Source organism: Eleutherodactylus coqui, chromosome 3 (assembly GCF_035609145.1).
Source record: "Eleutherodactylus coqui strain aEleCoq1 chromosome 3, aEleCoq1.hap1, whole genome shotgun sequence".
Taxonomy (NCBI): Eukaryota; Metazoa; Chordata; class Amphibia; order Anura; family Eleutherodactylidae; genus Eleutherodactylus; species Eleutherodactylus coqui.
In genome coordinates this window covers 200,644,115-200,669,792 of record NC_089839.1, presented here as the reverse complement: position 1 = coordinate 200,669,792, position 25,678 = coordinate 200,644,115, and the positions used below count along the sequence as shown (strand labels likewise).

At 44.8% G+C, this 25,678-nt stretch overlaps 1 protein-coding gene across 2 annotated transcripts in view; it reads right to left on the bottom strand.

Moving 5' to 3' along the window:
- Positions 1–25,678, bottom strand: part of LOC136621333 (laminin subunit beta-1-like) — a 121,458-nt gene that overhangs the window by 37,414 nt on the left and 58,366 nt on the right. For both annotated transcript variants that reach the window (XM_066596776.1, XM_066596777.1), the window contains exons 5-18: positions 22,644–22,717; positions 21,963–22,151; positions 21,812–21,875; positions 20,342–20,544; positions 19,264–19,384; positions 18,984–19,172; positions 18,624–18,803; positions 17,317–17,429; positions 17,149–17,228; positions 16,910–17,066; positions 12,356–12,508; positions 4,881–5,042; positions 2,156–2,277; positions 1,138–1,258 (exon numbers count right to left, since the gene is read on the bottom strand). In XM_066596776.1, the coding sequence (XP_066452873.1) occupies positions 1,138–1,258; positions 2,156–2,277; positions 4,881–5,042; positions 12,356–12,508; positions 16,910–17,066; positions 17,149–17,228; positions 17,317–17,429; positions 18,624–18,803; positions 18,984–19,172; positions 19,264–19,384; positions 20,342–20,544; positions 21,812–21,875; positions 21,963–22,151; positions 22,644–22,717 (1,928 nt within the window). The remainder of the gene's footprint in view (positions 1–1,137; positions 1,259–2,155; positions 2,278–4,880; positions 5,043–12,355; positions 12,509–16,909; positions 17,067–17,148; positions 17,229–17,316; positions 17,430–18,623; positions 18,804–18,983; positions 19,173–19,263; positions 19,385–20,341; positions 20,545–21,811; positions 21,876–21,962; positions 22,152–22,643; positions 22,718–25,678) is intronic.

The window sequence follows — 25,678 nt, the reverse complement described above, 5'->3', positions numbered from 1 at the left end:
ATCTCCTGTTGTCACAGACACTTTTGTGTTTTAATGAAAGACACTGGGGGAGTTTATGAAGGGCCGCGCACCAGAACTCTGGCCTAAAGAAATTGAATATTTTCGTGTTAGCCGTTCTTGCACAAGACTGCAACATTTTTTCCTTTTCTAGCCATTTTCAATACTTTTGTAAAGAGTGGGCTTGGATTAATGGCAGAGGGTAGGGTCTGTCACAGCTTACCTCTTCTCCCTCCCTGCACAGGTTACAGAACATAACCACAAATTTGCTATAATTTATGCAAGAAACTGCTCGTAGCTAGCGTTCGCTTTGACTTTCTGGAGAAGAGACAGCCAAAGGCGTGTACATCTTAATAACTTTGGCGCATTTCACTCCAGCAATTGCTTGATTTATTCTTTACAGTTTAACCTTTCCCAAAATTCACTTGTTTCAATCATTAAAGTTCATATAATATAAGAAAACACCAGTATTATAAATGACACTGATTTGGGGTCCATCCTATCAGCAAGAGCTGAGATACACTTCCAGGTGCTGCTTTTTGCTCTGACTGGATATTTCATGGTCAGCCATTGACCTGATGAGGAAATGTGGCGGGGCCATCAGCTTCTCTATTCAAAATGACATCACTCCGGTTGGAGTAGCAATGCAGATGTGACAGGAAGTAGGGCAAACGAGACTCGCTTCTTGGGATCAGTAGGGTCCCAGTGGTCAGACCCAATAGATCTATCAATTTTCACCGAACCAGTGCATGGGTGAAAACATGAAAAAAAAGTCCCATAAGGGCTTTTACCCACTAGCATTTTTTTAATGCTGCGATATTGCTGCGTTTTTTTCAATGGGACTTTCTAATGTTAAAATTGCATGAAAAGCGCAAATGCACAAACTTGTGATTTTTGGGCGATGCGATTTCAACAATAGAAAGTCCCGTTGAAAAAAACACAGCGACATTGCAGCGTTAAAAAAAAGTGGCTAACAGCCCTTATTTGAATACCCCTATAAGTATGATATGTATTTTTACCACAACCATATATAAATCCTATTGCAGTCAATAAAAATATATTCAGATGTAAGTTAACCTCTCATGTGCCATTCTCACCACAGTATTTCTACCCAATATACAGAGCATTCTGCAAGATTACCGAGTCAATGAGGATAAAATTCCCAGGATGGCGATTCGCAGCCTCAAAGCGCTGGAGGCGAAGGGAGATTTCATACTGGTTGTTTGACTCGAAGCAGAAGGGTTTGGGGAGGACAATATACCTGGGGACAAAGAACAAATGTTTAAAAGGGGTTGTCCACGAGTTTTAGGACTTTACTGTTGATTACGTATCCTCAGGATAGGTCACCAATAGTTGATCAAAGGGATCCGCTGCTCTGGTTCTTCACTGATCAGCTGATTCCCAGGCCCGTGTCAGTGCTGGAAGCAGATAGTGCTATCTGTATTGCAGTGGCCTGATTTGGCACTATCGTAACGGCTCCCATCAGAGGCGTAACGTGAAGTTCCTGGGCCCCAAAGCAAAACATGCAACAGGGCCTCCAACTATAATGCTTTATTCATAGTACTAGGCTCCCTATATGGAGAAGAGAGGCCTTATGGGCCCCCTAAGGCTCCTGGGCCCGGGTGCAACCGCATCCCCTGCATCCTCTATAGTTACGTCCCTGGCTCCCATTGAAATCAATGCCTGCAGTGCCAAACTGGGCCACTGCAATACAGATAGCACTATCTGCTTCCAGTGCTGTCCACCTGATAGTGGCCTCGGGGACCAGCTTATCGGTGGGGATCCCAAGATGCAGACCCCGCTGATCAACAGGAAAAGTCCCAAAGGTTGTACAAAACCACTTGAATAATCAGATTAACTAATATAAACCAACCAGAAAGATTTTTTATTCACTAACAAAAAGCAGGGATCTTGAAAATAGTGAAGAACTGAAACACAAAGTAAATTAGAAAGTCGCAGAACTTTATTATTTACCTATTAAAGGGGATATTACCGCTCTATATGCTCATTGGGGCATATGGACATCACAGAGATGAACGGGTTTTTAGGGAATCCTACTCTGGTGTCTTAAAATTGGTGACGGCATCTGAGCTCATTATTTACACCGATTACAAATAGGACTTCATACCTGTATCTTTGGATTTTGTTAATTCCTTACCTTTCAGAATGGGGTAATTTTTCCTTGAACTTCTGCTCAAAAGGCAGCACGTTTCCGCAGCGTGGGCTCATGGGTAATGTCTGTGACGTGACGCTGACAATGACCTCCCAGTCCTCCGCAGACTGAAAAATGCATAGAATTACTAATATTTTTCAGACATCAGTGGCTCCAGTTTTGATAGATCATCTACTTCAGTCAGCGGTCATTTCCTGTATCACTAGAGAAGCCTTTTCCAACTTCAGTCCTCATGGACCCCCAACAGGTTATGTTTTCAGGATCTCCTATGGTAAGAACACCTGTGGCAATGTCTGGGGCACTGACAATAATTACATCACCAATACTGAGGAAATCCAGAAAACATGGCCTGTTGGGGTCCCCAAGGACTGGCGTTGGGAAGCACTGCAATAGAGGCTTGGGTTTTTGCACAGTTTATCCCTCATCTTTTAGGCCTCCTTCACATGGGCGACATGGCATCGCCACGAGAAAATCACAGCAATATCGCATTGCTGGTCCATGTGATATTGCTGCGTCTTCTCGTGGCAATACCGTGATTTTGTAGCGCTTCGCGTGACTTTGTAGCATGCAAGGATTTTTTTCAGGGGGGGGCTTGAAATATAAGCCCTACCCTGAAAATAAGCCATAACTGCATGTTTTTTTTTTTTAAGTATACTTCACCTAGAAGCGCTATCCGGTGCTCCACTGCAACTTCTTCCTGGTCCTCGGCACTGGTCTTCTTCATCTTTTCTAGACGGGAATTGAAAATTCCGCCTTCTGGAAGCGCTAGCTGTGATTGGCTAACGCTTAGCCAATCAGAGCCAGCGCTTGATGAATGGCTGTGATTGGTTCATCGAGCACTGGCTGTGATTTGTTAAGCGTCAGTCAATCAGAGGCAGCGCTTCCAGCAGGGGGGGATTTTTCAATTTCTGTCCAAAAGAGATGAAGGAGAATAGTTCCGGGGAGCGGGGAGAAGATGCGGCCGGGCTGACAGCGCTTATAAGGTGATGTATACTGTTATTTTTTTTTCCAGCAGCCAGGGCTTAGATTAGGGCTTTGATAATAGGATTTCCTACTGTCAAAGTTGCATCGCACCACACGAAAATCGCGTTTTCGTGTGATACAACAGAAAGGAAGGCTCCATAGCGAAACATGGGCTACAAAACCTCACGAGTCGCGGGCATATCATGGGACCCACATGGTTTTTGTGTTGGGATGTCGCATGCTACAAAACATTGCATGTGTGAATTAACCGATAGGAAAGCATGGGCTTCTCATACATGCGATTTGTAGCATTGTAGCAACGTGACAAAATCGCGTGACTTTGTCGTCCATGTGAAGGAGGCCTTACACTGCAGCGCTGCTTGCTTAGTTAGGCTAGTTTCTAATTCATTTGGTCAGCAGGTGTTCATGAACACATTGATAGTAATTCTGTCAAAGGTGCGTCTTTTTTTTTTTTTTTTTTAAATGATGCCAAATCTATTTAAACAAGGCCTTATTCACATGGCTGAGTGCAATTTCGGTCATCGAAAAAAATTATCAATTTCACTGTGAGTGTATGTCCAATTTTCACTACATTTTGTTGCATTTTTAACATGTGTCACCTGAGTGTCATCAGTTTTTCACACACGTTTTAAAAAAGGGATATGGCCCAATTCATGTACCGTATTTTCCAAGATATAAGACGACGCCCGACTTTTTGTCTTATATGCCGGGAATACAGTGTAAAAATAAAAAAAATCAATACTCACCTTCGGCGGCGCTGCTGCAGGCTGTCGCTCCCTTGTGCACGCCGACCGAGTATTGCTTTCTGCAAGAGGGGCTTGAATGTCCCGCCTCCAGAAAGCTAATGCTCTGATTGCCTAACTTAGTCTGGCGTTAGCCAATCACAGCCATTCAATGACGTCATGAATGGCTGTGATTGGCTAATGCCAGACTAAGTTACCCAATCAGAGCGTTAGCTTTCTGGAGGCGGGGCATTCAAGCGAAAGCCTGCAGCAGCGCCGCAGGAGATGGGCATTAATTTTTTTTTGGGACAGCGCCTCATCTGTATACCCGGCATATAAGACAACCCCCGACTGCAGAGCAGATTTTCAGGGTTAAAAGGTCGTCTCATACGCCGGAAAATACGGTAATTTAAAATCCCATTGAAATCAATAAGTGTATGAAAAAATGGAGTACACACACATGCCATGTGAGTGCAATCTGTTTTTCCGACACAACCATTGATTTTAATGGATAATTTTGGTTTGTGGAAACGCATGATAATAGGACATGCTGCAATTTTTTTACACAGTCTTTCACATGTGCGAAATTATTCTGCCAAGATGCACCGCAAGACGCAACATAAACTGCTGCCGTGAAATTTTGCACCAAAATCCACCAGTCTAACTGCAGATTTTGATGCGGAACTGTGAGCAAATTTAAGCCCTTTTCAATTCTGTATCAAAAGCTGCACCAAAATCCACAGGGCTACCTGCGTAATTTGCAGGTGTTTGCTGTGTGTCTTGCGGGCCAATTCTGAAAAGTGACAACCACATTTGGAACACAAACTGCTCTTCTTAGCAACAATCGGCCTGTGTAAACAGGCAATGCTTCATCTATGAACGACTGCCTGTTTACTATGAAAGGAAGGCGGGCGGCTGGAAGAGATCCGCCCCTATATAGTGAGCGCGATCATCACTCAAGCAATAATCATTAGGCACCAGACATGGAAGAGTCATGACAATACCTCAGGCTCATATCGGATCATGATGTCATAGTCCATCGGGTACGGGATGTTGTCAATGTGAAACAAGAGACCAGCTCCATCTCTGACTCGGGCAAACCCAGGCCCAGTCCAGGTGATCATGTGATCTGGGGAGTGTTCGCGGCGGATTACCTCTGTGTCTGGCTGCAGGCGACATAAATGGGAGAAGGATTTTGATGAAAGTGGAGATGACAGCACAAGCTGAGAGCTGTCTGATATTCTGTGTACATAAAACAGAGGATTTACAGGCAATTAGATCGGGGCGTTGGCTGAACACCTGGCAGCCACAGTTTTCACACTGCATCTTAAGAAGGAGTCGTCCTGACTCGAACAAGCTTTTTTATATCACAGATATAAAGAGCTCCATGTGCCTTGTGTTAGAATGCGCCATGTAGCACGGATTAGTTTTTTTCCCTATTGATTTCAGTAGGGTTTCAAAAAAACAGAAAACAAACAAAAAGGCTTCAGTTTACTTTATTCTGTCAACGCGAAAAAGATATTCTCAATACACAGATTAGGAATATATAAAAAAAATCTTTATTTACCAATCATATTAAAATATTTCTATGTAAAATTTACAGGTTTAGGGCTTATTTAGACGACCGTATATCGGCTCAGTTTTCACGCTGAGCCGATATATGGTGTCCTTGTCTGCAGGGGGAGGAGGATGGAAGAGCCAGGAGCAGGAACTGAGCTCCCGCCCCCTCTCCGCCCCTTGCCACTATGTGCAATGGGAGGGGCGGGATAGGGGTGGAGCTAAGCAGCTGTACTTAGCTCCGCCCCCATCTCGCCCTCTCCTATTGCAAATAGTGGCAAGGGGCGGAGAGGGGGTGGGAGCTCAGTTCCTGCTCCTGGCTCTTCCATCCTCCTCCCCCTGCAGACAAGGACACCATATATTGGCTCAGCGTGAAAACCGAGCCGATATACGGTTGTCTGAAATAGCCTTTAACAAGAGAGTGCAGCCGTCACGCAAAAACAGTACATCATCATTGCCCCTTTCATTGCAAACAGTGCCGAGGACTGGAGAGGGGGCGGAGAGAGGGCGGAGAGGGGGCGGGAGCTTAGTGCACTGTGTGTGAAAACCCTGCCAATATACGGACTTGTGAAAAGCCTTAACATACATATGGACATCAACCATTATACGAATGCATATTTGACTAATGTACTGCACTCTCTTGTAAAACTTGTAAATTTTAAATAGAAATATTTTAACCCCTTAACGACTGCCCCATCGGGAAACTAAGTCCTCAGTAAGTGGGCTTTAATCCTAGAGGAAGTAGTTTTATGCATCCTCTTTGGATTAATGCCCACTTGCTTGAGGACGTGACAGCTCCATGCTGTCAGTGCTGTCATCCCAGGATGCGGGCAGTCCCCCACGGTATTGCGATCGGCACTATGCAATGGATAGCGCCGATCGCAAAAAAGTAAAGAAAAGTGCCTAAAAAGTTAGATATTCAGCTGCCCTGATGGATCGGATCCATCAGAGCAGCTGAAAATTCTTACCTGGCTTGTCCGCGGTGTCCCCCGGAGATCGGGTCCCCCCGGACCCGCCGGCGGTCTTCTGCGCATGCGCGCCAGACGATGACGTCAGGCGCATGTGCAGAAGCCCGGGAGCCCCCGGCAAATTTGAAATCTCCTGGCTCCCGGTTCCTGAAGGTAGCCGGGAACCAGGAGGTGTTACCGGGGACCGCGGTGAGCGGTCCCCGGGCACACGATCGCCGCTAACCATTGGATAGCGGCGATCGCGAAAAAGTTAAAAAAAAAAAGTCAGTTTCACCTCCCCTCATGGATTGGATCCATGAGGGGAGGTGAAAATACTTACCTAAGTCCTCCCCGATGTCCCGGGACCCGAATCCCCGTCTGCGCATGCGCACCCGATGATTGACATCGGGCGCGTGCTCAGACGGGCTCGAGCCCCGGGAAATTTAAAATCCCTTTGCTCTTGGCTGCCATGTGTAGCCAGAAACAGAGAGATTATATCGGGGACATGATCACTGTAATCCAATGGATGACAGTGATCATGTAAAGTTAAAAAAAAAGTGAAAAAAAAAGTGTAAAAGTAAAAAAAAAAGTTTTAAAAAAGTTTTTAAAAGTTTTAAAAAAGTTAAAAAAGCTTGCGTTTCATCTCCCCTCACGGATCATATCCGTGAGGGAGGATGATATGACGTACCTAAGGCCTGCGGACTTATCCGCGGACCTTACCCCAGCTTCTGCGCACACGCCCGTCGCCAAAATGGCGGACGCATGCGCAAAAGCCGTGGATTGCCAGGATAATTTAAAATCTCCCTGCTCCTGGCTACAAAACTTAGCCGAGAGCCTGGAGATTTCACGGGGGCCGCGGTGAGCGGTTCCTCGTCACGTGTTCGCCGTTATCCAATGGATAATGGCGATCACGTAAAAGTAAAAAAAAGGTGAAGCTTCATCTCCCCTCACCGATGCGATCGGTGAGAGAAGATTAAACTTTTTACCGGAGGCCTCCGTATTTGCACCCCGACGCGATCTTCCTCCGTGAACTTGCCCGGATTCTGCACATGCGACCGCCGGCAAAACAGCGAACACATGCGCAGGAGTCTGGGAGCACAGAAAAGTTAAAATCTCCTTGCTCCTGGCGACCAACGGTCGCCGAGAGCCTGGAGCATTGACGGGTGGCCTCGTTGAGCGGTCCCCGGTCACGTGATAAAAAGGTAGCGATCTACCTTAGGCCGGTCTCACATGACCGGATAGGAATTACGGATTCCGCATGCGTCTGATCCGCGGTAATACGCAGATGAAGCGCATTGGATTACACAATTCCGCTCACATTAGCAGGTCGGAATTGCGTAATCCACTCGCAGAAAAGAGAACGCAGCAGGTTCTATTTTACCGCGGATATCCGCAACATAGAGCCCATTGTGCTCCATGGTCACGGATATACCCGCAGCCCATACGCAACTACATTGTATACAGGCTGCGGGTAGCCGGGTCATCGCTAAGCGACTGTGCGGGAAATACAAATTTAAAAAAAGTACTGCGAATGACCGCCCGTGTGAGTAGGCAGTTATGCGCAGTACAATAGGCGGCCGTACGCAGGGTCACAGCCGGGCTCACAGCTGGGATCCGCTGCGGGCCTGCGCAAGCGGATTCCACCTACGGCTGAGTGAGCCCGGCGTTATTCAGACCGCTACCTGTAATACGCAATTTACAAGAAGCCCCGGGAACGCTCGCCTTCATGCAGTTCCAGGAGCAGCTTGTTGAGCGTCTTCTGTGCGAGAACGCCGCACCTTATCAAGTTTACGGAAACTCACAGAGCGCCACTTTTTACACCCTATACCCACCACTGAGGTCAAGAAATGACCCCCAAAAAGTATGAGAGGAGGGGGGATACCCGGTTTTATTGCCCCATGTACCCATCCCAACCAGCCTCCGTAATTACCCCTGTCTTCGGAAATACCACACAGTTCACATTATTACTTTTATCTAAGATTTGGGGAATGCCGAAAAGGGCGCGGAGTGTGTGGGGGAGGGGCAGGGGATTTTTAGGGAGTCAATTTTTATTCCGTACAAATGAACAATGGGGCCTTGAATTTATTTAGTTCTGCCCTAAAAATCCAAGGGTGTTCCCTGCATTACAGGCCTAACCATGTGTCCTATAAGTAGATTAGGGCCACAATGGGTATGTTTTTGAACACGAGACAAAAGGGGGTATCCATTTTGGGGTGAAGGTCTTCATTCCTATGTAAACTGTACAAAAAAAACAGTTTTTAAATTGACAAAATTGCCAAAAAAAATTAAAAACGTAATTTTTTCCTTCTGCTTTGCTTAGATTTATTCAAAAACTGTGGGGTCAAAATACGCAGTACACCCCTAGATGAATTCATTAAAGGGTCTAGTTTTTAAAATGGGGTCATTTGAGGGGGTTCTTTATCGTTTTAGACGCTCAATGGCTCTATAAGTGGGCGATGGGGCCTGGAATTTATGCCGTTGTACCCTGAAATCCAACGGGTGCTCCTTCCATTGTAGGCCTAGCCATGTGTCCTTTAAGTAGATTAGGGCCAAAAGGGGTATGGTTCTGAACATGGGACAAACAGGGGTATCCATTTTGGGGTGAAAGTCTTCATTCCTATGTGTGCTGTACAAAAAAAACCTGTTTTTAAATTGATACAAATGCCAAAAAAATGAAAATTGTAATTTTTTTCCTACTGCTTTGCTTAGATTTATTCAAAAATTGTAGGGTAAAAATACACAGTACACCCCTAGATGAATTCGTTAAGGGGTCTAGTTTTCAAAATGGGGTCATTTGTTGGGGCTCTCTGTCGTTTTGGCCGCTCAAGGGCTCTACAAATGGGCAATGGGGCCTAAATCACCTTCATGCTAAATTTCTGTTCTGAAAGCCACCGACTACTTCTTTCATTTTGGGCCCCATTGTGCATCCAGACAAAAGATTAGGGCCACAATGGGTATGTCTCTGAACACGGGACAAACAGGGGTATCCATTTTGGGGTGCAAGGCTTCATTCATATGTGTGCTGTACCAAAAAAGCAGTTTTTAAAACGACAGAATTGCCAAAAAAACGAAAATCACATTTTTTTTCCTTTTGCTTTGCTTGAATTCATTCAAAAACTGTGGGGTCAAAATGGGCAGTACACCCCTAGATAAATTCGTTAAGGGGTCTAGTTTTCAAAATGGGGTCACTTGTGGGGGTTCTCTTTGGTTTTGGCCGCTCAAGAGCTCTACATAAGTGCTATGGGGCCTAAAACGCCTTCAAGGAAAAGTTATGTTCTGAAAGCCACCGACTACTCCTTTTATTTTGGGCCCCGTTGTGCATCCAGACATAAGATTAGGCCCACAATGGGTATGTCTCTGAACACGGGAAAAACAGGGGTATCCATTTTGGGGTGCAAGGCTTCATTCATGTGTGTGCTGTACCAAAAAAGCAGTTTTTAAAACGACAGAATTGCCAAAAAAACGAAAATCACATTTTTTTCCTTTTGCTTTGCTTGAATTCATTCAAAAACTGTGGGGTCAAAATGGGCAGTACACCCCTAGATAAATTCGTTAAGGGGTCTAGTTTTCAAAATGGGGTCACTTGTGGGGGTTCTCTTTGGTTTTGGCCGCTCAAGAGCTCTACAAAAGTGCTATGGGTCTAAAACGCCTTCAAGCAAAATTTATGTTCTGAAAGACACCGACTACTCCTTTCATTTTGGGTCCCGTTGTGCATCCAGACATAAGATTAGGGCCACAATGGGTATGTTTCTGAACACGGGAGAAACGGGGGTATCCATTTTGGGGTGTAAACCCTCATTTTCATGGGCAATATAGGAAAAAAATATGTCTTTAAAATGACATATTTGCAAAACTATGAAATTTTATTTTTTCTCCTCTAAATTGAATTAATTCCTGAAAAAAACTGGTAGGGTCAAAATACTCATGACACCCCTCAGTGAATACATTAAGGGGTGTAGTTTTTTAAATGGGGTCATTTGGGGGGTATCTATTATTCTGACACTCATGAGCCTTTGCAAACTTGGCTTGGTGCAGGAAAACAAAGTGTTCCTCAAAATGCTGAAAAGTAATGTTAAATTTGTACGTCCTATAAATGGTTAAAAAAAACACAAAAGTTTTTCAAGTGTGCATTCAGAATAAAGTAAACAGATGGAAATATATATCTTATCAAAAATTTGTACAGTATGTTTGGACATATTTGAGATATTACAGTTGAAAATTTGAAAAAATGACAATTTTTTCAAAATTTTTCCAATATTGGTACTTTTAATAAATATACACAAATTATATCGGTCTCTTTTTACAACCAAAATGAAATACAACATGTGGCGAAAAAACAATGTCAGAATCACTTGGATATGTAAAGCCTTTACGGAGTTATGCTACGTTGAACGACGCATATCAGATTTCCAAAATTTTGTTCCGTCACTAAGGCGCAAACAGGCTTTGTCACTAAGGGGTTAATATGATTGGTAAATAAAGATTTTTTTTATATATTCCTAATCTGTGTATTGAGAATATCTTTTTGGGGTTGATATAACTATATACACAGCTGTATACAAATGTATGCCCACTGTTATTTTGGAGTACTTCTATTCTGTCAAGTTTGAGTTCTTTGGGACGGAAAGATAATGCTGCAAACTGTTACCTTCCCATCCAAAAAACAGAAACCTAATGGAATGGAAGCAAACTGAAGCCTTTCCGTTTACTTTGTTTTTTTGAAACCCCATTGAAATCTATAGGCAAAAAAAATGGATCTGTGTTTTTCCGTCTTATTTCAGTTTCTCTCCTCCGACAACATAGCATGGAAACCCTAAACTGAGCCCTAATACAGGTGTAAAAGCAGCCTTATTCAAGGTGCAGAGTGTGGTGCCATGTTGCAGTTTGAGTTAGATCCTGTATTAGACTCAGAGCTGCACTCACTATTCCGCTGGTGGAGAACCATACATTACTTATCCTGTACTGATCCTGAGTTACATTCTATGTTATACTCCAAAGCTGCACTCACTATTCTGCTGGTGAAGTCACTGTGTACATACATTACTTATCCTGTACTAATCCCAAATTACATTCTGTGTTATACTCCAAAGCTGCACTCACTATTCTGCTGGTGGAGTCACTATGTACACAAATTACTTATCCTGTAGTGATCCTGAGTTACATCTTGTATTATACTGCAGAGCTGCACTCACTATTCTGCTGGTGAAGTCACTGTGTACATACATTACTTACCCTGTACTAATCCCAAATTACATTCTATGTTATACTCCAAAGCTGCACTCACTATTCTGCTGGTAAAGTCACTGTGTACATACATTACTTATCCTGTACTAATCCCAAATTACATTCTGTGTTATACTCCAAAGCTGCACTCACTATTCTGCTGGTAGAGTCACTATGTACACAAATTACTTATCCTGTAGTGATCCTGAGTTACATCTTGTATTATACTCCAGAGCTGCACTCACTATTCTGCTGGTGAAGTCACTGTGTACATACATTACTTATCCTGTACTGATCCTGAGTTACATTCTGTGTTATACTCCAGAGCTGCACTCACTGTTCTGCTGGTGGAGTCACTATATACATAAATTACTTATCCTGTAGTGATCCTGAGTTACATCTTGCATTATACTGCAGAGCTGCACTCACTATTCTGCTTGTGGAGTCACTGTATGCATACATTACTTATCCTACACTGATCCTGAGTTACATCCAGTATTATACTCCAGAGCTGCACTTACTATTCTGCTGGTGGAGTTGCTGTGTACATACATTACTTATCCCGTCCTGATCCGGAGTTATAGGCTGTATTATACTCCACAGCTTCACTCACTATTCTGCTGGCGGAGTCACTGTGTACATACATTACTTATTCTTTCCTGATCCTGAGTTATATCCTGTATTCTGCCAATGGAGTTGCTGTGTACATACATTACATAACTGTACTACGCACAGGATGTTACTACCAGTACCTTCTGCTGTAACTGGCGGGCTCTCCGGTGTGACGACCTCTGCTGCAGAACACGGACCGTCCTCCGATGGCGACGTAATCTGACTTTCTTTCCATTTTGAATGCCATTGTAGTATTCCACACAGTCAGTTGGAGCTTCTGGTTTGGGGTTGCCCTAAAGTACATATATGTAATGAACAGGGATGAACAATACATCTGAACGATACATCTACATGGAGCCATTATGTCCATATATTCCCAGGAACCCCAACAAGAGCCCTGTCTGACTATAAAAGGTTTCTGATATTGCAGTATTCACTTGTATGTGGCTGAGCGGCAATACCAGGCACAGTCTACCAACAAGAGTGGAGCTGTTTTTGGAATGAAAACAGATCCTTACTTCTAGAAAACCCATTGAATTTTCTGCAGCACTATTGTGTAAGAGGGGATGCCCTCTAGGCATACCCTATGTGTTGGAGATACTGTTTGTATAGCTGACATTATTTGTTATTTCTATAACATCTGCAGTATTAATGAGGCCCTGCTGCCATCTTGTGGCCAAATGGTTTAATATTTCTTGTAACATTATATTAAATGTTATGCCAGCGATTGGGGGAGAGCTAAGCTCCAACCCCAGGACACATGACAGTGACCATCTTGGCTTATAGATTGTGGTGTGTGTGGCAGCAGGAGCTGCTCCAAAGAGTAACAGTGACGCAATGTAGCTGATGGACGGAGAGTCTCCTGTAGGAGGACTGCTGCAGAGTGACCTGCCTGGCAGAGGAAAGCTACAGGTGCCAGTCTGTGGGAGAGGAGCTGCTTCACTGGAAGAGTGCCAGGAGAACTGTGCAGAGGTTTTAGGAAGTTGTGTCGGACTTCTGGAGCCGAGGGAAAGAGAGTTCACCCTGGCGCATTGACCAATTCCGGATGAACAGCTGAGGAAGCACATGGTAGAGTTGCACTCCAGACCTCGAACAAGCCAGGGTCAGAAACTGCTGCGACTCATGCCCAATAGAGCATAGGTGAGGCCAGCCTTGGTAAACACTGATGTACACAACCAAAGGGACCATTCCTAATTGGACAGCGGACCTGCTATATGGACCTTGGAAGTTTGGAGACAGTTTATTGGAGTTTAAACATGGATATATGGACTAGGCCAATCGACAGACTGAAATATTACTTTACTGGTGAGACTGTGCGAATGTGCACCACTGTTCGGCCATTTGTGCAGAAAGCATTAAAGAGGTTTCCAACAACAGTGGTGGGGGATAAACAGGGAAGTGGAGAGAGGTAAGTAACTGCTGATTTTTTTTTCTTCATTTTAATGCATGGGGGGCCCGTTGCCAGGGCTTTCCTTAACTCGGACAACCCCTTTAAGGTGGTAAAGGTGATAGAACTTCGAAGGGTTAATCCTGATATTTCACTATTTCTTATTTAAATGCTAAATAAATATTGTTACCTTTCGTTTGCTTCATCTGCTGCATCCTATCCTGAACCTGCGTCATGACATCATCTACCCGTGACAATCGCACCCAAATCAGGAACTTTCGACTGAAAATACTTGGTTTCAATGCATTCACTTTGCTCTAAATCCCTCTGTTTAAACTCAGACATGTTAATCTGAAATCGAAACCCCCAAGTGGATCAGTTACAGGGTGAATCCACATTAGATGGGAAAATCCAGCGATCTGACAGTCTTACAACGAGGCCCGGTCACCGGTGCTAGACTAGCCGGGGCCGGGATTTCACTGCCGACCGCGTGGGAGGATGTCAAGAATTGTTTTGAAGAATAGGCGCTGCACAGTCAAGCAAATTGTACCCGAGCTCGCTTGTGCTCCAAGTAATGTGTCCGAACATACAACTTGTTGTTCCTTAACACGGATGGGCTACAACAGCAGATGACTAGTTCCAGCACCTTCGTGTCTTAGGCCACTTTTACACGGCTGAGAGAATCGCGTGAGATTCGTGTGTTACAAGACGTTTAAATTTATCACGGATATGAACCGTATTTTTTTGAATGGGATCATATACATGAGAGTCTCCTTTTTTACCCCCACATCGTATCGCGCTGCAGGAAAAAATGGTGGCATGTCCTATCTTTGGGTGTTTCCTCGGAACACAGCGCCCATTGTCCTCAACGTGGCTGGAAAACACATCGCACGTGAGTACGATGTGAGGTTCCTATTGAAGCCAATGGGAAACTTTCACCGATCCTACGTCACGACTGAAAGGATTGCTTGCTTTACCTAAAGTGATGGGAGGAGTTTTTATACAAAAACTCCTTGCACCCACGGGGACATTGCACATTGACGAGTATGACATTAGGCCTACTTTCACGGCCTGATATCGCACTCACCTGTGTGTAGGAGGCCTAAGTGAAACAGAAAGACGAGACTCCAGGGGGCAAAAGAGCACTAATATTGTTTCTTTTTGAGCAGTGGAAAAACATCGCCTGGTCAGATAAATCCAAATTTCTGTCGCTCCATACTGATGGGTGGTCAGAATTTGGTACATGCAGCATGGATCGATGACCCCTCCCTGTCACCTGGTCAGAACATCTCAACACCGCCATCTAATTTGAGGCAACTGCAAGAAGTTTCCTGTCCGCAGTGGCCAATATTCCTGCAGAACATTTTCATGATCTGGTGGAGTCTACGCCATGACGCACGCTACCAGATGGGGGACTCCAATAAAGTGGCCTTTCAGAGTATATTATTATTATAGACTGCAGATGATCCAAGAATGCAGAGATGTAATCAGAAGTAATATCAAGCCTGAGGAATGTAAATGGGGCACAGAGGGCAGGCGGAAAGGTACGTTCCCTGGCAGCTCGCCACCTCTGCAGTCACGTTTCTCTCCTCTAACAATGTGCCTCTTTTAGGAATCTGGGGCAGGTGAAATTTCTCCATCTCGCTAATCGGACGGTGAGATAAATTTAAGCTGCCAAGAAGGCAGAGCTGGTAATTTAGAAGGATGATTGAGATTACTCCGCACAATGGTGCCATTTTCCATTGTGGCAAACACAGTAATAGTTCTGTCTTATATGCAAATTTGTATTAACGGATGTATTGTTTAGTAATTAGTAATTTAAGTGAATTTCTGCCTTTTAACCCTTTGTCGTTGTTAGGTCCAACATCCTGCGTTGAATAATTTTGGCAACGTACAGTATCATCATTCACCATCAGGAGCTACTGTATGTTAGCTGCTCACCAGTGCTGAGCGGGGACTGTGCAGCCGTGCGGGGCAGAGAGGTACTTATGCCCTATGGACTAAGAGAATGGGGCTCACGAACATATAGGGAGTCACCACAGAGAGCACTTTGAGGATCTGATTTTAGGGTATGTAAGGTAGTGGAGGAGCTCCCTGCTTCTGCTGCCTGAGGAACAAGTGGCTCCGACAAGCACACCCAGCACCGTACTCAGGCCTTCCCACTAAGTGATATGGCGTCACCGGCCCTGAGGATCCAGCCACGATGAGAGAAAGTGCCATCGTTGCATGATGTTCAGGTGACACAGTTAGCACATCAGTTGCCCATAACTGTAGTAGGTGGGGGCCAGTAGACAGCATCTTTAGTCAATTTGTGGTGCAGTTGAAAAGAAGTGGTGGAGGCCAGCCATAGAGTTTAGCAGCATGTGCTGTTTGTGTGGCCGCATTCCCCTGTTGGGGATGCAGGTCAGGCTGAGCCAGAAACCAAGCTTATAACGTAAATACAGCACCAGAACTAAGCTCACAACATAAATATACAACCCCAGAACCAAGGTCATAACATAAAAACAGCACTAGAACCAAGCTCATAACATAAATACAACACCAGAACGGATGCCTTAACATAAATACAATACCAGAACCAACCTCATAACACATACAGCACTAGAACCAAGCTCAGTACATAGATACAATACCAGAACCAAGCTCATAACATAAAAACAGTTCCAAAAACCAAGCTCATAACATAAATACAGTAGTAGGATTAAGATATAATATGTTGCTGGTGGTCCAAAGAGCTGACAGCAGCGCCTCAGAACCTTAGAGAGACAGAGCCAGGAGGAGGATAATTCTTGTAGCTTCACAAGTTGCTGTTACATGGAGGAAGCAGATCATCTGGCATAGCGGACCTAAGGGGGGTGATCACCCTAGCCTATATCCGCCTGATGCCCCCCTACAAACTGGTGGACAGTGCCCTGTACAGCTGCATGGGTTGCACATAATTATGGTCCACTATGGTGCTACACAAGAGATTGAAAGGAACATATAGGAGACTGTGCTCTGATGCCATGTTAAAGAGACGTTCCATGTGGTGGATGATCGATTCACGCTGTGCTGTGTCTATTGTGCTTTGCAATGTTGAAAGAAATTGCACCCTCTTATGGAGCGTCCACCTGTACATGTTGGATGTTTTGCTGCACTTTCTTGCCTCAGTCGGCTTATTTTTGTGCCATTTTACAATACCACCTGCATTACCGGTACCTAATTGTCTTGCCCAGTGATATTTTTACAGATCCCCTACCTATATTTGTCAAAAATGGCATTGCACCAGTAGATTAGCCAGGCAGATATGGTCCTACTGCTAACATACCGGAGCTTGTGGGTCTGTGGGTGAAAGCCCTTTTGCGTTTTCAGCTTCATATGTATAAAAATCCAGAGGCATGCAGAAATATCCGGGCTGTACGTCGTCGCACTGCCGACTTATGATATTAGAACGACAGTCGCACTGACCGTCCTCAAAGGAGCACCTGTAAGGAGACGGTAAGAGACTGTTTAGTTTGGATGCATTATAGATTTGATATTTAATGGGTAAAAAAAATCCAGACTCACCTGTTATTGTACGCTCCACCAAAATCGCAATTACAAGGTCGACAACCCATAATGTCGTTACTGAGACCCCAAAATTCAGGCTGTTACCAAACAGAAAAAAAAGTATAAAGATTAAAATGGTCCATGTGCACAGCTATACGTGGATCATACAGTACGCAGCTCACTCACCAGACACTGGTTACAGTATCGCCCAGTCACAAACCGCTTACAGTAACAGTCGCCACTAATCTGGTCACATGGTGTGCTTCCTGCTATGATTCCCCGGGGGTCACATCGACATGCTGGGGACAAGAGGCAAATCAGATAAGAATGGAAGGAAGATGAGGCAAGGATGTAACTACCAAAGAGCATGCCAAGCCTTAGCAATGGGTGACCCATTCAGTCGCACACGGCACCAGCTTGCAGGAAGGGTACCAGGTGGATGTAGGCTGGGGGCAATCTGCCCGATTAGGTATGCCTGGCTAGATCGTCTTCTTCCTCCATGCAGCAACATCTTGTGAAACTACATGAAACATCCTTCTTCTGGCTCTGTCTCCTCCCCTCTCATGTTCTGAGGCACCCCTGTCAGCCGAACAGCACCCCCTGCCACACAATCATTTAGTTCCTACTACTACTGTATTTACATAATAAGCTTGGTTCTAATATTGTATCTATGCATTGAGGTTGGTCTGTGCCTTATTCATACTAAGATCTAGGTTCTGTTAATCTATTTGTGTTATGAGCTTGATTCTTGTATTGTATCTATGTAGTTCGGGTGGTTTGTCCCTCATTTATTTTAACCGCTTGGTTCTAGTACTGTATTTATGTTATCAGCTTGGTTCTGATATGGTATTTGTGTTATGAGATTGGTTCTGGTATTGTATCTATATATTAAAGTTGGTCCATGCTGTATATATGTTATGAGTTTGGTTCTAGTGCTGTATGTATGGACTGAGCTTGGGTCTGCTGCTGCATTTATGTACTGAACTTGGTTCTGGTGTTGTATGTATGTACTGAGTTAGTTCTAGTGCTGTATTTATGTCATGAGCTTCATTCTGCTGCTGCATTTATGCTATGAGCCTGGTTCTGGTGCTGCATTTATGCTATGAGCCTGGTTCTGGTGCTGCATTTCTGTGCTGCTGATTAGTTCTGGTGCTGTATTTATACTATGGGCTTTGTTCTGGTATAATATTTAGTCACTAAGTTGTTCTGGCATGGGTTAGTTACTAACTTGCTGTTTCTGCAAGAGCAGAATATAGGCAGGTTGGCACTGTGGAGGGGTCAAAGTCCAGTTGGCACCTTCCTACCCTTCCCAATGGGAGAAGAAGGTACGGCCCAAAAGTATTTGTAGTAGAATCAACAAGATTATTATTATTTATTTTTTTTGCTATGGACCCTGCCTTTGGTTAGAAGAGGATTAATCCAACTAAAATTGTGACCCACCATGGTAAAATATACGCTAAAAAGTGTATTGTATATTGGGTAGGATTCCTTACGTTGACAGCCCTCAGGGTCGTTTCTGCTGAGTCCATAGAAATTCTCTTTGCAGCTGTCACATCGTTCCCCCTTCACGTTCTCCTTACAACGACACTGACCCGCAATCATCCCCAAGTTCACATTTGTGTGACTATCACAGACTCCTCCATCCAGAGAACCCACCGGATCACAGTCGCAAGCTGCAAAAGGAAAGTCCAGTCTTTAGTTCTGGTCTATGGACATCACAGGTCTTCAACATCTGGATCTTCAACTGTTGAAGAAGTACAACTCCCAGCATGCCTGAAAGCCATGTTGGGAATTGTAGTTTCCAACAGCTGGAGATGCCCACAGCATAAAAAAGAAGTATAATGTTGACTCACGGATGCAGGCGGTCTCAGCCCGGATATCCGACCAGGGGTTCAGGTAGTAGAAGGGTTTGCACTGCTCACAGTTGCGTCCCATTGTGTTGTGGTGGCAGTCATCACACACTCCTCCGCTCATCCTGCCAGTGGCAAGGTACACCGCCATATCAAAATGGCACTTCCTGGAGTGGTTGTTACAGTTACATTCTAGTAGAGAGCATATGGGCAATAGTTATATATTGTGCACATGGTGTCCTTGGTATGACCAGAGGCCACAAAATCCCATTGGGCATCTTACGTTTGCAAGAGTGAGGGTCATCATGATCTGCTGGCTTCCATGGAAGATCATGGTGGAAATCTTGGCAGTATTCGCAGTTCAGGCCAGTTGTATGGTGTTTGCACACACATCGGCCATGGATCTGTCAATAGGATGAAGGTTCACCAGATTATCAGACATTCTGTATTATCAGACAAGCATAGATAAACTTTAGGATTGTAATTCCCCCGTGCTTTACATAACCATCCCTCCAAACCTTTCCCGATCCAATTGGACATTTCCAGATATCAGACACTGTCCCAGAAGACATGCCGAATGTCCTGACCTCAATAGTACCTGTGTTTACGGGATGCAGATAAATTTGAATACAATGAAACAGGGAGTTATCGTCCCCTGCTCCTCCCTCCTAACCTTTCCAGATCCAGTGGGACAGTCAGATTTTAGTCCCCAACTCCACCATTCATTCTGTCACTGCTACCACCCGTGGCTTGGCATAGGCAGGCGCGATCCAGTGACATCATAGCGTCTGCCAAGTCATGGACAGTACAGACCGGAGAAGACGTGCAGAGTGATCCCTTCATAGGAAAAGGGTTAGCTGAGTATATACGGTAATTTGTTATTTTAAGCAGCATTATTTCTGTGTGGGGAGCAGTAAGGGAGTATCTCTACTGTGTGTGGGGCATCATACTGTGGTATTGACATCACTAGGGGCACTAAGAAGGCATCTCTGTTGTGTGAGGAGCATCATATTGTGTTTGGGGACACTATTACTTTGTGCCAAACATAAATGGCACTATAAAAGTATGTGGGGCACCATTACTGTGCGGAGCACTAAGGAGGCACTGTTACTGTGTGTTAAAATGCCTCTCTTCATTCTTTGAAAGTTGGTAAGGGCACATAAAAATAGATTTAAGGAGAGCAAAGAAGCCTATCATATACACTGAACTCAATAATAAATCTGTATACAGTAAACTCCACTTCTCCCCCTAGTGGTGGCCGCAGATAATCATTTATGCAAATGCAGAGTGACACTATACAAAGTCTGTATTATCTACACGACCATAACTGTTCCTCTGGATGATGCAGATGTTATATTTACCATTCCCTCCACTCCTCCTTCGATGCCTTCTACCGGAGAACACTCTGAGGCATGGCCATAGCAGAAGCAGCTGCCTCGGACCACCAACTCATAGACCGAGTAATAGTATTTCTGCAAGACCTCTGCCCGCAAATCCAACAGGTTATCTCCCAATGTGTGCAGTTTGGTGAATTTTATCCTCAAGTTCGTGATCTGGAGAAGTTCTGAATGAAAATAATAATGTTTTATAAATCTGATAGTAATCGTTTAACTACCGGCCATTTTGCGAGTTTTCGTTTGTTTTTTCATCCAGCATTTCAAGAGTTATAACTTTTTTATTTTTTTTTGTCAACATAGCCGTATAAGGGCTTGTGTTTTGTGGGGCGAGTTGTATTTTTTTTTAATGGTACCATATAATGTATTGGAAAAAACGTTTTAAAATTTTTAAGTAGGGTTTTGCTTTTGCAGCATTCATGGAGCGATAAGAATTACATATTAACTGTATTCTATGGGTCAGTACCATTATGATGATACTATGTGTCGAATTTTTTTTTTAGCTTTTACTACTTTTTAAAATTAAAAATATTTTTTATTGAAAAGAAACAAAAAGCCTTTTGGTCATTATATAAGACCTCTAGAGCTTCTTTAATTTTCTGTTGATAGCGCTGTGTGAGGGCTTGTTTTTTTGCGTGGTGAGCTGCAGTTCTTATTGGTAACTTTTTTGGGTACATATGACTTTTTTGATTGCTTTTTATGCAATTTTAAATGAGGCGAAGAAAAAAAAACGCAATTCTGTCATTATGGTTTTTTTTGACAACTTTGATCATGTGAGATAAATAATGTGATACTTAGATTGGGCTTTTTGGACACAGCAACACCAATCATGTTTATTTTTATTGTTTAGATTGTTTTGTGGGAAAAATGGGGAGAGAGTTTCTTTTGAATCTTTAATTTTTTCTTTAAAAAATGTAATTTTTTTTAGTCCTCTTTAGGGGACTTGAACTTTCCAATCGCAACCATTTGTGGTTGGTGTCAGCTGTTCCCAAAAGCCTGGCACCCTCTGGGTAATCAGCAGGTTTGGCTCTCAAACTGCAGCTCAGTGATGTACATGTATGTCACAGGGGGCAAACAGGTTAAGGAATTAGTAAGGGCTGCTATACATACCGGCAATATATTTACAAAGCCAGCACAAAATTAAGCTTTAAAAGGGTTATGATAAGTTATAAAGTTATCCCCTATCATGACGACAATTGAACTTGGTAATCTCCACCGCTTTCATTTAAGTGAATGGAGCAGCGGTGCACCTGCGCAACGTCTCCATTCCCTCCGGGAATCACCACAGATACCACAGCCTCCTACACAGGTATCAGGTGTTGGGTGATGTTCTGTAAGCTAGAGGACTACTACAATGAACACCGTCTTGACAGGCGGTTGTACGTCACCAACCAAATACCCAGTACCCCATGCACTCCATCATCTGACAATACTGACCTTGAATCTCCACACTGTAGGGATCTTCCACTTTAATCGCTGGATCTAGAACTTTAAAAATCACCTACAAACAAGAAGAATGCAGAGTTAAAACTGATCAACGTCCAATCACAATTTAGGACACTATTGCCCTTAAGGGTCATTACCCCACCTCTCCTTCAGTGGACGGCTCAATGTCCGAGTATCTCTGATCGCAGATGACATCATCAATCTTTTGGATGGTGTGGACTGGCACCCCGGGGAACATCTTGGTGCAGTTATAAGAAAAGTAACGGTAAACTTTCCAGGTGCGTCCAAAATCAGCGGACCTCTCTATCAACATGGCAGCAGGCCGGAACGTCTAGAAAATAACCAGAAGTAATGATAAACTATGTTGGGGTTAATTTAAGGCAACGGAAGGTTACATCTAGTGCATATAAGATCCCTATATAATGGATAAAAGTACAGGCAAATTCCTTAAATCTGACATTTCCAGGACTAGACTGCAGATTATCAAATATTCTGGACTATCAAATGGTCATTAGGCGTATATAAAAATCTCTTTGTAGTGGAGTTAACACCTTTGTCACCAAAAAATACCAGCCAAGGTAAAAGGGGCTGTGGTTTATGGTTTATCGCGATGTATGATTTTACTAATTATTCTAGTGGCCCTTATAGTAATAGTGCCCCCTCTCTGGCCCCAGTAGTAATGGCAACCCCTCTCAGAGATCCAAATAGTAATACTCCCCCCTCTCAGTGGCCCCAGTAGTATCTGTGCCCCCTCTCAGAGGCCCCAGTAGTAACTCAGTATATGGATGTTCGGGTCATAGAGAAGAGAAAGAAGGACATTTACCTTAAATTTCATGATGAGATGAGTGAAGTGAAATTCTGCCTCCAAGTCCAGCCGTATGCTGACCGCTTCTACCCCTAGGATTGTGGACACAAGAATAATACTGATAAATATCTATCAGTCAGACTCTTCTATTAAGTTAGTAAAAATAATCTGTTCAGCCGTTTCTTAGTTTCTGGGAAAGTTGGGTAACAACCAATATAGCCGCCATTACCAGCTCTGTAGATGGCGTATATCCAGGGTGCTTAACCTTTCTGTTAAAGGGTGTTGTAGTATAGTTGGGATCTCACAGCATCACTATTACCAGCTACTGTAAATGTATATATAAATATGTTAAATTAAATATATATGCCATTAAATCGGCACTAAAGTGTTAATGTTTGGTGTTCTTACTACCTAACACTGCATGACTGTGCATAGTACACTCTAACCAGTATTAGTGTATCTTGACGCCACCTGGAAGTCCTGGTGGAGCCAAGATTGACAGGGGGTGACGCCCCCTGAAGCTGATAGGCTGCACAGTTGGCAGGGCTGCAGGTCCTGGCAGCCCACTAAGGAACGCTTCATTGGAGCAGCATACAGTGGCCCCAGCTGCAGCCATGCAGGTCGAGCTTATGCTCCATTCCCCTGTCGGTGTGACAGCAACAAGGCCCCCCACCCCCGGCCCCACTTACCCCGATGTGATGGTAAGATTGCGGCCAGCAGCAGAGGCAAGGCGGCCCCTCTCCCCCCCCCCCCATGTCATGTCCACCAGCAGTAAGGGCACAGCGGCGGAGCCAAAAGCTGTGTTAGCCGCAGAGAGGCTCAGGATCGTCTGCTGCGGCGGCACATGTGCAGGAATGGTGCACGGGGGCCATGATAGAGATGACAGCCACCGGCCTGCAGGAAGCAGGCAGCGGCCGGACGGGAGTAAACACACCGCCGCCCTGCACTGAGGACTCATCTTCCGATGTGCCGGCATCCATTGGAGATCAGCATTGGCCGACCAAGCGATGAGTCACATGTGCAGCGTCTTCATTACTTTTAGCCAGCCCTGCTTCTTAGGTTTAAATTATGAGCTGTAAACCTGGAACTTTTACAGCTCATAATCTAAGCACAAGTGGAAAAGGAACCTTCAGCCTAAGCCAGCAGGGCTGGCCACAAGTAATGGAGACGTTGCTAGGACTTTGCAGCCTTGGTCCAATCGGGAGTTAAGGGTGTGAGAGGGGCATTATACCTGTCAAACCCCTAGCTTCCGGTGGTGTCAAGGTACACTAATACCACCCTAACCTGCTCTTACACCTGTCAATCACCACTAGATGGCTTGGGGATTGGTCAGTTAGCTTGTCCCTAGCTTACTATTTGTAGACAGAAAAGGTATAAAAGGTAGAGAATGGGTGGGGTTAGTCAGTCTAACCCAGGCCTGGGGGGAGTCTAGTTTAGGGGAACCTGAGATAGAGACCGGGGAGGAAGAAGGCGACCATCTACTCTAGTCAGTGCGGTGGGAAGAATAACATCATGTGCGAGTACTAACACCCAAAGATTGTTGAGAGAATAGAGGAGAAAGGAAAAGAGAGAGAGAGAAAAAGAAATAGAAGCAAGTCAGCAGTTAATCTTCTCCAGTCCCAGACTCACTAACTGAACCCATAGTGAATGATGCCTGGGGAGTCTGTGATCCAAGCACTGATAATGTAATGAAAGTCTGTGATCTACTTTTAGCAAATGGAATGCAAGTGCTGTAAATACTGTAAAAACCAACTACCCTCTCTCCTTTCAATAAAGAGCTGTATTATTTTTCATCTAATGTCTGCTTTCTGGAGTGCTTCCCACCACCTATAACACATGTGACAAACACAAGGCCTGCGGGCTGAATCTGGTCCGCCGCCTCATTTTAGGTGGCCCGCCAGCCATGCAACAACCTAAGTGCTCTTTCATACAGGTGCAGCGTTTTTCGGTCGGCCATGTCACGGTCACAGCGCGACCAAAAATCATGTGAACGAGGAGCAGGTGTGACCAAGTCACGGCTGCATCTCCCGTTTATGCGGCTGTTCAGACGGCTCGGTCCGGTGAGTATACTCCGAGCCCGGGATACCGTCGGACGGGGCGAGACAGTTTAGCTCCGCTAAACTGCCTCCCCCCTTTTCGCCCCCTCGCTGGCTCTCGGCAAGGGGAGCAGACGGGGCGGGAGCTAGTGTGCTAAGCTCCCGCCGCTTGTCGGCTGCCAGCAATGGGAGGGGGCGGGAGCTTAGCATACTAGCTCCCGCCCCCTCCAATTGCAAACAGCCAGCAAGGGGCAGAGAGGAGGGAGGGAGGGGGTGGGAGTTTAGCAGACACGCTGCTAAACTCCCTCCCACCTCCCTTCTCCGGCAACTCCCATAGGGGTCTATGGGAGCCGCCGCCGTATGCCGGTGGCGGGTCCCTGTTACCACCAGGGTCACTATGGGGATCACTATCACTACTGGGTCCATTAAGGGGGTCATTGCTATTACTGGGGCCACTGTGGAGTTCACTCTTATTACTGGATTCACTTACTACTGGGGTCATTATTATTACTGGGGTCACTATGGGGGTCACTTACTACTGGTGCTACTATGGGGGATCCTGTTACTACTGGGACCACTCTTATTATTGGAGCCACTCTGATTACTGTGGTCACTTACTACGGGGGTCACTATGCGGGACACTATTATTACTGGGGTCACTATGGGAGCCACTATCACTACTGGGGTCACTATGGGGGTCATTGTTATTACTGAAGTCATTACTGGGGCCACTATTATGACTGGGGTCACTATACTACTGTGGCCACTATAGAGTTACTTTCACTACTGGGGTCACTATGGGGGTCACTGTTACTACTGTGGCCACTATAGAGTTACTTTCACTACTGGGGTCACTATGGGGGTCACTTACTACTGGGGCCACTATGGGGACCCTATTACTACTGGGGTTACTATTACTACTGCAGCCACTATGGGGGGTCACTATAACTATACTGTCTTACAATTATAATCGGCCCTTTGAAGGCACACATAAGGCTGATGTGGCCCTCGGTGCAA